Source organism: Nesoenas mayeri (genome assembly GCF_963082525.1).
Source record: "Nesoenas mayeri genome assembly, chromosome: 1".
Lineage (NCBI taxonomy): Eukaryota > Metazoa > Chordata > Aves > Columbiformes > Columbidae > Nesoenas > Nesoenas mayeri.
In genome coordinates this window covers 13393912-13406211 of record NC_137541.1, presented here as the reverse complement: position 1 = coordinate 13406211, position 12300 = coordinate 13393912, and the positions used below count along the sequence as shown (strand labels likewise).

The window sequence follows — 12300 nt, the reverse complement described above, 5'->3', positions numbered from 1 at the left end:
CTTTCTATTAAAAAAATATATATATTAAGTATGAATAGCCACACTTTGTACACAATTTGCATTTATTTTGACCAAATATATAACTGCCACCCATGCATATCAGTAAGTAAACAAGTAAAAGAGGAACTTGACAGTGAAACAGTTTACATTCACACAGAGCCTTTCACTGAATCTTAAAGCATCACCAAGTATCATTTAAGACTAAAACTTGCCTGTTTCCAGTATACATAATGCAAGAAATTATCATGCCTATAGTACACATCAGTGGAGATGAGAAAACGAGACTGCCATATTTGAAAGAGAAAGAAATTTAGTAGGAAGAAACAAGTGGATGTATTATGGCCAATATGTCACAGTAAAAATTCGCATGGTTGCCATTTGTAACCTTGAAGAAGATGTGTTTGCTAGCCTAAATAATTGATTAGGAACATACTTTCAGTAGTGAGGTGAGGGGGGTGGGAAATTCTATTAATTTTCCAGCACGGTTTTTGTTTGGGCTGAGGAGAAGGTGCAGATGTCTGCATGTTTGAGATACCTGCTAACTCAGAGGTGGAGGTGGGAGAGCCATGAGAGTCTGACCCAGCTACAAATCCTGAGAAAAGGGAAGAGGGGAGAAAGAGGAGGAATGTTTTAGGCCCTTATCTTCCTGATGAAGGTAACTACTCTAAATGTTTTAGTATCACTGCACCCCCTTCCTCCTGCCATACTATGAAAGGATTAACAGTGTGACCTTCAGAAGAAAACTCATGTGTCAAGGTATCTTTTCCACTGCACTTGTTTTTTTGAGGACTTAATGGTCCTCTTCTGAGGTTGTGTTGATGCAATGTGTTGCTGCATGATCTCGTTGCAGAGCGGGGTGTGGAAAGCTTTTGCGGAAGGAACTCTATCAGAGTCTGCAAAAGAGACCACTGGTATACGATATCAGATTTTTACTGGCAAATCCAGTGAATTACTAATGAAACTCACAGCAATTCAGCAGAAGTTGGTTTCTCTGGATTTCTAGATGATATGAGGAGAAGTTTACTTCCTGGCTCCTTCTTTCCCAGCAATATCCCAAGGAGCACCTGGTCTCTGCTTGCTCTCCCCAGTGGAGTTCCACCTGAGTCTCCTCCTAAGCCACAACATCCCGGCCACCATGGTCCCTACTGCTCCTTTGTGGGGGGAGGATTTATTCAAGGATTTATTTACAAGCATGAGTGCTTCTAAGGGATGCAGGTTATCTCATATGCAGGTTGTTAATGAAAAAATGAACATGTCAGAATGTGTCAGAAAACTTTTAAGACCCTTTGGTGGTGAAATACTGTGAAACGACAAGGAGGTACTTTCAGAGGGAATTAATTAGGTAAAAGCTAAGAAGAAAATGTAGAAATGAACTGTGAGTTTTCATAATGGAGAAACTTTCAGAATGGTCACATCTAAGATAGGCATGGAAGAGCTGTAAAACTGTCGGTATTGAGTGGGCTGAGTGAAGTGGCAGACAAGATCTCATGAAAAGAAATGCAAGATGATGCACATGGGGAAAAAATAACCCTGGCTAAGCTTAAGCAGGAATGGGCCCTAAATTAATTATTACCACTTAGGAGATCTTGAAATAAGTTTGCTTACTTCTCTAAAAACATAAACTTAGTAAAACAGTAAAGAGAATTTTAAGATTTAGGAAAGCACTATCAAACAGAACATACCATTGTTAGTTACTACTCTGCACCTAAGTATTGCTGACAGTTCCATCACCCCCACTCAAAAATCACAGCACTGAGCCAGCAAAGGTTCAGTGAAAGGCAGCACGGCAGTCAGAATAGGACAGCCTCTCCGCAAAGTAGTCCATGAGCTCACCATCTGCAGCTTAGAGAAGGTGGGACGGCCTTCAAGGAATGTTCAGGGTTGGAAGGGATGTCTGGAGATCATTCAGTCCCACCCACCTGCTAAAGCACGTTCACCCAGAGCCGATCACACAGGAATGTGTTCAGGTGGGTTTGAATGTCTGCAGAGAAGGAGACTCCACAACCTCTCTGGACAGCCTGTTCCAGGGCTCTGGCACCCTCAGAGTAGTTTCTCCTCATATTCATATGGAATCTCCTGTGCTTCAGTCTGTGCCTGTTGCTCCTCATCCTATCACTGGGCACCTCTGAAAGGGGTCTGGTCCCTTCTGAAGGGCCAGAAGAATGCGAGGATTCGAAAAGGAATTAGACAAATTGACAGAGGTGGATCTACTGCCCATTGTTGTGAAAGCTGAGGAGATGCCTGGGGAAGGTCTCTGTCTGCTGTAGGCAGGGTCCTCTGCTCCTGGTCGTGGCCAGGGACAACATGGAGCTCCGCAGCTCTTCCATCTCTGACAGCATCACAGATGTCTCCGCAGGAAGGAACCTCCCATGTTTGGCGTTTAATTACGGCTTTGTTAGCACATCGTATGTTTCCTTAAATTGCATCTTTGGTGTTTCATTTTTATCTAACCAGAGCAACTAATAATGGAGCCTTTCAAAGGAAGTCCCAGATCGCTTGACTGGTGATAAATGATTCCACTCGCCCTTAAAAATTTTTACTAATCTATTCACACCTCTTTTAAGAATTTGCCACAAGCTGTTCTCTAAACATATGCACATCTTGAAAAGTGGCAGCACGTGCCCAGATTTGACTCTGCAGAGAATTTAATCCACTTATTTCAAAACACAGAGTTACCTAAGCAGCATTTAATATTAGCAGGCTATACAGAAACACTTGGATTTTTTTAAAATTTTTTATTTTTTTCCCTAGGAATCCCTTTATTCACAGTAAGAATGAACACAGAAAACAAACTGTCCCTTTGCAGGACAACTCATTTTTCAGTTCTCTCAGACTACACAAGGGATGAGACTGCAAGGGAAAAATATTTTGGCAAACAGGGACTTATAAGGATTTTTCTAAACTGTTCAAAATATGGGAAATTAGTGAGATACACTTTATATGTGTATGAAACATACAGTCCTTCAAAACAGATATATATATAGATTTTTTTCTCTAATACCATCAAGTCATCCAAAATGTGATGGCTAAGAGTGATATATATATGGATATCTACCTTCAGAAAAAAAGACCTTCCAAGGCAGAAATCATAATTCTAGATCCAAAAAAACCTAGCGAAGAACACCAATGCTGCAGAAGCATCTCGTAACAACAGATCTTGTGATGGAATCTAATTTTTCTGCAGTGTGTTTTACTAAACTTTTACTCTACATGGTCCAAATTAACATCCTTCCCACACCTTCTTGTCATAGAAAAGAAAGAGTAAACTCTGTGACTTTACAACTGGGGGTCCATAGCTTGGGTCACAAAGCCAGAGCAATTGCTGAATACAGATACTGCTTCTAACACTGTATATTTCTATAATAGCCTCTTGCTTTTTGGAAATAAAAATGATTTCTCCTTACTTGGGAGACCCATATGCCTGAAATAGCTGTTTCTAAGAAGATGTCACCAACAAATAATGCTTTTCTGGTTTACATCAATAATTTTTTTACATGCATTCAGTTTTTCTAGTCATAGCTGTTGAGTGTGTATTTTGTAAAAAGTACCTTTCCTGTTTTTTTCCCATCTATAGCAGCTGAATGTCAAAAAGGATCAGTTAAGGGGAAAAAAAATCAAACCTCTACTTTATCTATTAAACTCTCTGGCAGATAAATTCTTGCAATCTTTTCTAATGTTAATGGATATAGATAGTAAACCAAGTAAATGAACCTTCCTGAGCCAGCTGTCCTTTTCAATTTTATGCAGCTGATCACATGAATATTTATTATATATTCAGCTCTCAAAAGGTGCAAGAGTTTTCATTCAACCAGCAAGCTCCAGCATGGCAGATTTTAATTGGGAGAATATATTAAATGTAAACATCTGTAATTTCACTGTTACTGAATAATCTAAGATTTGGGAAGCTTGTGTACAGTGGACTTTCTATCAGGGCTAATATTAGAATCAAGGTAAAACATTTTCCTGAAATTGATGAGTTTTTTATGTGACATCCATTTGGAAAATATAAATCTGTGTCATGCTGCATAGTTGCAAATGATAATAATTCCTGTTGTTTATAAGGTTAATCAACCTATGAATGGAAACATCCCGTTGTGTGCCAATACAGAGCATACTTACTTGCAGAGCATGATTTTGTCACAGGCATAAGAAGACAGGTGGGAAGGAATGTGTGTCACTTAGAAATCTAAAGATCTAAGAAAAAAATCAATGAAACTTTGGTACCTTAATTCAGGCTCCTCCTGAAAGCAAAATTGGCCCTGTGGAATCATTAGAAAAACTTTGATTCCCTTCCCAGGTTTGTACTAAGAAAACTCTCGGAGCTTGATCTTAGAAAACACAAGAGCAGCCCCACTAGATCCAGATAACCTATTTGGGAACAAGCTGGAGGACACGAGTTGCCTGGAGAGGGGAGTGATGTGGCTGAGATTCTCCATGCTTTATTCTCCAAAAATACCAAATAGACTGAGTAATTCATGCCTGCAAACTGCAGTAATGTATTTTCAGTGATATAAAAAAATCTCTCTCACTTATTTCATTATTATTAATTTCATATATTGACTTGAAAAACTAATCAGGTAACAACTTCTTTTAGCTCCAAATTATACTATCAGTTAAATAAGCTTAGAAAGTGTATTTTTGTAGCTGAGGAGGCAGGAGAACAGCTCAAACCTGAATATTGAAGCCAAGCAGAAATGAGAAACCAGATCCTCTGCTCACAAGTACCTGCCACAGGGGATTCATGCTGCAGGTGGGTTTTCACTGCTCTGTTCTAAAGACCTCCATGCTGGGGTAGGTGGACATCCTGATTCCTAAAGCTCTTTTTCTCTTTAGCATTTGTAGATTGGTCACAGAAAATTGTGTCCCCAGGCACCTTCTTACCCAGGAAGGAGCATGGCTGAAATTGCAGCACAAATAACTGTCTCGGATCACACGGTTATCATTGATCAATAAGCTGTTTTTTATCTCTAAACTGCAAGGAGTTCAAAGAACCCTGGGACTGAATGGGACTTATTTCAGAATGCTGTTTTCTGCAGTCAGCAGAGGCTTATCTTGGATTTATGGTTTTTAGTTAAGACTGCATGTTTTGAGAAGTGAGAGAAACTTCTTTCATTAGGTTCCGGTTTACTATTTTTTGAAAATCCAGCAGTCACTGACATATGTAGTGTAAGGGCAAATTAAATTTACAGCCTGTCCTTTTATAAACAGAAGAAAGATCATAACAAGTATGTACAGTATTCTGCCATTAGTTTTTTAAAAAATGTTTTTTGATTATGCCTGTATTTTCAGTTTGTTTACGCTTTATAACTGTGCTAATTGACAGTATTTACTACAATAAAATTCACGGAAATATTGTCAATTTTCCAATTTCACTGGAAGCTACCAGTTAATGAGACCTGTTTGCAACACCTTTTTGGTTTTTTTTCCTAAAGAAATTAGGGTGTTAAGAGATTTAAAGGGGACAACACGTTCTCCCAGAGGAAGCTGCATCCCAAACTCACAAAGAAAAAGCAGCAGGAAGAGATGAAGTAGGTAGGGACAAGTGTACTCCATAAAGCTCTGGGACAAATTAATGCAGAAGTCTCCTTTCAGCCATTTCCAGCTGTCTGGAAGCACATTTCCATGGGATGCAGATAGTGAACTTATCTTGATACCCTAAAGTCTCCACAAGAAGGAAGTTTTACCATGGAGGACACACACTGTTGAGTATTATCCTAAACATAATGCAATGAGTAGATTAATTAATTCAGTGTTTTAGCTGTAATGTGACACTCAGTACTGTCATGTGAGGCAATGCCACCCCAGGACAGCAGCACCTCCATAGCCTCACGTGTTGCTGTAGGACACTGGGGACTCAGAGGGAACAGTGCCATGAGGAGCCCTTCCTTGCAGAATCGCATACACTGCAAGTATTTTTACCAGGGGAATCATGAAGATATTCCTTGGGACAGGATTTCAGAAGCAGGCTGTAATTTGCTCAGTTTAGCCACTTAACTCTGCCGCTGAACCAGGGCATCTAAAAGATGTTAATAATCTGGGGGGGGCAAAGGCAGTTGCCTGGGAAGGTCTCCACAGAGACATGAGGTTAAAGCATTCCAGATCTACTCCAAATAAAAGCGAAAAAATAGAGTTTGTAGCTTCCAATCATTCAGCTGGGAATGTGACACTGAATCCATTTAAAAAATACCACTGGAGATTACAACATGGTGATAATTTATGTGTAGCCCACACAGCAAAAGAAAACACAGAGTAAGGTCAAATTTAGGTGGCCTATCAGGATGAGAGACAAAGCACCTTTAACCTTGGGATGGGGTCTGGGGGAGAGTATGGTAATATGTTTTATGGGCAGTGGAAGTTGATCCTTTCATTAGGAAGAGGTTAGGAGCCTGGTCAGGTGAATTTTCTTTTATTTTAATCTCTTAGTACTCTTAGGTCCTCTAGATTCTGCATTAGCCAAAATGACTTGTTCCTGGATGTACAACTCAAACACGTTTTTTTATTTGTACACTTTATCTTCTTTTACTGATATAATTTTCAAGCATGGCTGATCTTGTCCTACACCCCTGCTTTGCCCTGTGAAATTTCTGCATTTAAACTTTGTCACTCATTTTCCACTCCTGATGTGTGCCACATCAGAACTGTAGTTTGGTCCAAGACAATAATCTATGCTGGATTATAGAACATCTTGAGCAATGCTTTGACAAGCGGGAGATAAAATTTCTTCCATTATAAAACACAGGAAAAACGTGTCACAAGAATTGAATGTTTAAATGAGTACCAGTAAGTCAAAATTACATCCAGTTCTAAAGGTTGCCTCCTAACTAACTAGTAGTAATTTACTTAAATGACAGCTACTACAGTGATGCCTATAACAAAATGTGAAAAAAGAGTCTATTCCCTGATTATTGCTGTAGTCTGCCCTCACTCTGTGCCTCTTAGTGTTTTGAAAATTTCTGCAAGGCAAAGGCAGGTCTGTAAATCAACAGTGATGATGAACCCATTGCAAAGCATGTCAAGAGAAAAGCTGACCAAGACCCCAAGACTTGGAACAAGAAAAACATGCTCTACTCTGGGAGCTCCTGAGTGTTTCATGGCTCCTTGCCAAGTCAGGGGGAGCATGAAGCACCCCTAAGGGGCTACATGGGAGCAGCACAGCGAACACCCCATCACAAAGGGTGGGAAAGGGATAAGAGACTCATCTGGAGCTCTGCTCCTCTGACTTAGTGGGGTGCTCCTACAGCTTCACAGCCACAACTGGTTTTATCTTTGGCAAACACCCACAGGCTGAGCTTTTGTGCAACGCCTTGAGCTTCAGGGCAACTGCAAAGCAGCAAACACACGAACCTGCAGCTCTGAGGCTGGTAGCAACTGTCTTTGAATTACTGCCTCACTTTTAACAGTGCTTGAAGCACAAGCGCCTACTGACACAAGGTTCATACTTCTGTACTGAGCAAGAGCTGTTGTAATTTGTTGGGTTGTAAAAAAACAGTTTATAAGTGTGATTTCAAGAAAAAGGAAAATACTTTCAGTGCACAATTAATTGCCTTCTTAAGAAAAAGTGATGATGATACTTAACTTCCAAATTCTCAAGTCCTTTGCTTTTACAGGAAAGTAGAGGGGGGAATAGAGTTATCAAAATAAACATTCTTAGATCAAAGGAACTCTTCTTCACTTTGCTCTGAGGATGCTTCCAGTGAGCAGACTTCTTAGGTTATGCTATTCTTAGTAGTGTCTGGCACTACAAGATATTACTTTTCCTGACCTCTTTTGCCCATTTTGATTCTTTCAGTGTTGCCTTGCAATTACTACATCAACATTTAACTGTATATGTTTATGGTATGTCTGCACAGCATCGTTCTGAGCCATGCTGGGATGCGTGATCTGGAGATAATCACACTGGTTCTGAAGCCAGAAACACTTGAACACTTGTACAACATTTCACCAAATTAACATACTGCTGCTATGAGAAGTGACTACCAAGGTACTTGGTGCCATGCAGATCCGTATTTCTGTATTGATGTAAGCTATATTTTGGACATTACACCTCCTACATCCAGTTGATACTTTCTTCTTGTTGCATGCTTTCTACCCCTTATTGTGCATTTTAATTAAAGGATTTTAGGTTAATTCAAGCTGGAAGGGACTGAAGGAAGTTTTCAGTGGATGCTGCTGAACTTTTCCTTGTCTTTCTTGTACTGAAGGGCCTAAAACTAGGATGATGTATTCTAGATAGGTCCTAATGAATGCTGTCAAAAGGGGGATAATAATTTCCCTGCAATCTACTGTCTATACTCCTGTTAATATAGCCCAAATACATGTTAAGTGAAGAAAGTGAACTGCTCTCAAACTAAAAATGGCCAAGGATTTTTAGGCTGTTTTTATCACTAATGACAGATTATGTCATTTTCAGCTTATTTTTCCTACTACATTTTTGAAACAGAATTCACATAGAAAGGGTATTTTATTCTCTGTGCTGTCACTGTCTACAGCAAATGTAATTTTTTGGTTCACTGCTGTTCTTCTAAACTTAGGATTTGGGTGCTCTTCGGGATGACTGAAATGCAGTGCAGTTATCATTTGAATAAATTCTCTTGTCACTTCTGCATCAGACTGTCATTTTTCTTTACTACTGGAGGTGTTCAACAGTGGCTCCCTATGAAGTTTCTTGAGGAAGAAGAAAAGTACCCCAAGAACACGTTAGAGGGCAGGAGGCAAAGCAGGATCTTGAGCCTGGGTCTGTTCTCCTCAGCAGGATACTCCAGCCACAGAATTTTTGGTTGCTTAGGCATTTTCTCTTTCTGCTTCCTTTCCTCTTTCCCTCTGCACCTTCCCCAACCGCAAAGCCTATCTGTGAAATAATTTTCTTGAAAAATTTATGACTGACTTAACCAATTAATATGTATGTCTCAATGTCCTCTATGGATTATTCTTTTCCCTGTCTGATTTGCAAAGAACTTCCAGTTGGCTATTATATTCAATAAAGTCAAAACTTAGAGTCCCAAGAGGCTAATTATCCATGGTTTTGTTACAATATTAATTTTGGCAATCATGGGATTTTAAAATTCAGCTGAGCTAATATGAAAAGCAACTCTTTTAATAACTGCATGATCATGAAATACTGCAAAGAGGTTTTCTGAGATCATTCGCTGTTGTGCAGTATGTCTTTCCCAGTACACTCTTAGTTGTTTTCCTGTAATGAATTTAGAAGAATGAAGTTTGGCCCTAAAAGTTGAAACAGTTATTTCCTCAGGAAGCAGCTTTGGGGAAAACAACAGTTCCTTCAAAACATGTTTTGAATGCAGGGAAAGGACTGGATTAGGCTGCAATTTACAAAATGACAAACACTATCACGTGTCTTGGTTTTTGAGCTGTGATTACCATTCACAATTTCAGATGGGTGTGGTGGGAGACCACAGAATCAGAGAAGTTGGGGATTGGAAGGGACCTCGAAAGATCATCCAGTCCAATCCACCTGCTGGAGCAGGAACACCCAGATGAGGTTACACAGGAATGTGTCCAGGCAGGTTTTGAATGTCTCCAGAGTAAGAGACTCCACAACCCCCTGGGCAGCCTGTTCCAGTGTCTGTCACCCTCACTGAGAAGAAGTTTCTTCTCAAATTTAAGTGGAACCTCTTGTGTTCCAGTTTGAACCCATTACCCCTTGTCTTACCGCTGGTTGTCACTGAGAAGAGCCTGGCTCCATCCTCGTGACACTCACCCTTTATATATTTGTAAATATTAATAAGGTCACCCCTCAGTCTCCTCTTCTCCAAGCTAAAGAGACCCAGCTCCGTCAGCCTTTCCTCATAAGGGAGATGTTCCACTCCATCATCTTCGTTGCCCTGAGCTGGACTCTCTCCAGCAGTTCCCTGTCCTTCTGGAACTGAGGGGCCAGAACTGGACACAATATTCCAGATGTGGTCTCACCAGGGCAAAGTAGAGGGGAAGGAGAACCTCTCTCGACCTACTAACCACTCCTCTTCTAATACACCCCAGGATGCCATTGGCCTTCCTGGCCACAAGGGCACAGTGCTGGCTCATGGTCATCCTGCTGTCCATCAGGACCCCCAGGTCCCTTTCCCCTACACTGCTCTCTAATAGGTCATTCCCCAACTTATACTGGAACCTGGGGTTAAGAAGTTGATGTCTCTCAATGTAAAGCCTTCTATGCTTCCTGCTTCTAGCGGGCGCAGCTCTCAGTTAGTTAAATGCCACTTGAAACACCCAAGTGTGCCCCTGTGTCTGCAGCTGCCACTACCAAAGGGTCAGAGTCTCCTGTAGGTCCTGTGTCACATCTGCCTGACTTCTCTCTAGATGTATCTAGAACATCTTTTGAGATGGCACCAGATGCCTGTATTAAAGTAGTGAATTTGAGCCCCAATAAATATTAGTTTTCTGGACATAATCTAGGCTGTAATCATTAAGGGCATATTCTGCCACTACACTTACTATCTCTCTGTACACAGTCATAAATTTTACACTATGTATAGTCCAGGCAGTCAAAAAATCAAGCTCCCTGAATGTCCATGTAACCTGTTTTTCAGTAGCTTCTGCAGTGCCCAAATTGGACTGCTGCTGTCATGGGGTTTGTTGTGATCTCAGCTTTTATTTCAAGTTCCTGAACTTCATTTTGATTAAAAAAAAGTGTAATTCAATTGCCTGTGGGGTAATCATTTATTCACATAGCCCTGATGGTTACCTGCAGTGTGTCTCCTTGGGACAGAGGAACAGAGAAAATCTACTTTGGGGGTGAATCCTGTGGCAGTCTGACAGCCAAATGAGTGTGTGAAGCACAGAGCCTCAGAGGCCAGAATAACCTGTGTCCAAGGCAGAACAGACAAAAAAAAATGGTGCCCTTGGAAGAAACCTTTAGAGTCCCTTCAGTTTTGATCTCTGCAGCAATTACTAGCTTTTTTTTTTTTTTTTTTTCTTTAATTTGGGGTGCACTTGGAAAAATATACTCTGAAAAATGTGGTTTACTTACTTATTGTGGACCCAGATTCGGGCCTGTTCAGGGAACTGATGATAACAAAGCCAAAGCCTTCGTTCTCCTTGCGGTGGATCACAACGTCACTGGTTTGCAGGCTGTGAGCAGTGAAGCCCTCAGGGGGTGTAGCATTGCTACTAGAGACAGCGTGATTACTGTTAGCATAAGTAGTGTAGTCACTTCTTGGAGAACTGTGGTGTGTAGACACTGAGCCTGGGCTTCTGCCATTCTCTGGGCACGGTTCTCCTACAACATAAATCACACCAGTATTACAGTCTGACTAGCTCAGTGGCTCCATGACTTACACTACATTTGCTAATGCAACATGAATACAGTTGACTGCCTATAGCCCAGACTACTGCGAGTATTAAACTAGGAGCTGTAATAGATGCAGAGAGACAGGGATCTACACAATTATGCAAAACATTCAAGGACAATCAGATAAAGCAAGCATGAACACTCACTGCTAAGCTATCTACGAGAGAGGAAAGGAAAGTAAGAAACAGTGGTTATCTGGATTGCAAAAACGTTAGCAAGAACTGTTCCCTTGTCTGCCGGCTGATCTGTCATCAAGAGGAAAGTGTGACTGTCTAATCCAATATAAAATTATTTGTGTTTGGATTAGAAGAATTTAAGCAGTCAGCTAATATAGAGTAATTAGGATTAGCTTCATAATGTTCTTCTTACAAGTTGATTAGCGTGCTCAAAAGGCATTAATGATACAGAGCAGTTATACAATGAAAAATAATCACAAATAGTTTTTCTGTGGGTGTCATGACAGAAGCAGTACTCATTTAAAGGTTTTGAAGATGCTCTTGTGTGGTGAGTTGGAAAGAGCAGAAGTGAAAATGGAGTCCATCCACACTTCACTATTGCTTTGTAGTAACAAGAATGGGGAACAAGTTAAATCTTGTGGGATTACACGCTTTTTTAGTACAAGCATTTTGGCAATTGAAAATAGTAAGGTTACACTTCCAGACAGGAAAAAAGATTTATATTCATCACAAATTTCAGTTGTTTACACAAATCAGTATTTATTGGCAGTTTTAATACAGAACTTTCAGATGAATCTAAGTAATACGTTTTCTGTTCGGAGTGATGAGAGTGGCAGAGTCATTCTACTGAACATGTGAAGAGCTTACGCATACACTCATACATCCTAGGAAGAGAGCCTGCAAATTAGACTTTCAGTATGTATATATTAATAAAATAAACATAATCCAAGGACAAGCTGTTGTTTCCTCAGTCAGGTGTGTCCTTTAGTAGTCCTTCTGCAACTATGAAATAAAGTGATTAGAGAGAATAAAGAGGAA

At 40.3% G+C, this 12300-nt stretch overlaps 1 protein-coding gene across 2 annotated transcripts in view; it reads right to left on the bottom strand.

Moving 5' to 3' along the window:
* The window catches only part of MAGI2 (membrane associated guanylate kinase, WW and PDZ domain containing 2), a gene marked incomplete at both ends in the record, with an annotated part of 741772 nt that overhangs the window by 50129 nt on the left and 679343 nt on the right, over positions 1 to 12300 (bottom strand). For both annotated transcript variants that reach the window (XM_080355648.1, XM_080355649.1), the window contains one exon: positions 10985 to 11233. In XM_080355648.1, the coding sequence (XP_080211774.1) occupies positions 10985 to 11233 (249 nt within the window). The remainder of the gene's footprint in view (positions 1 to 10984; positions 11234 to 12300) is intronic.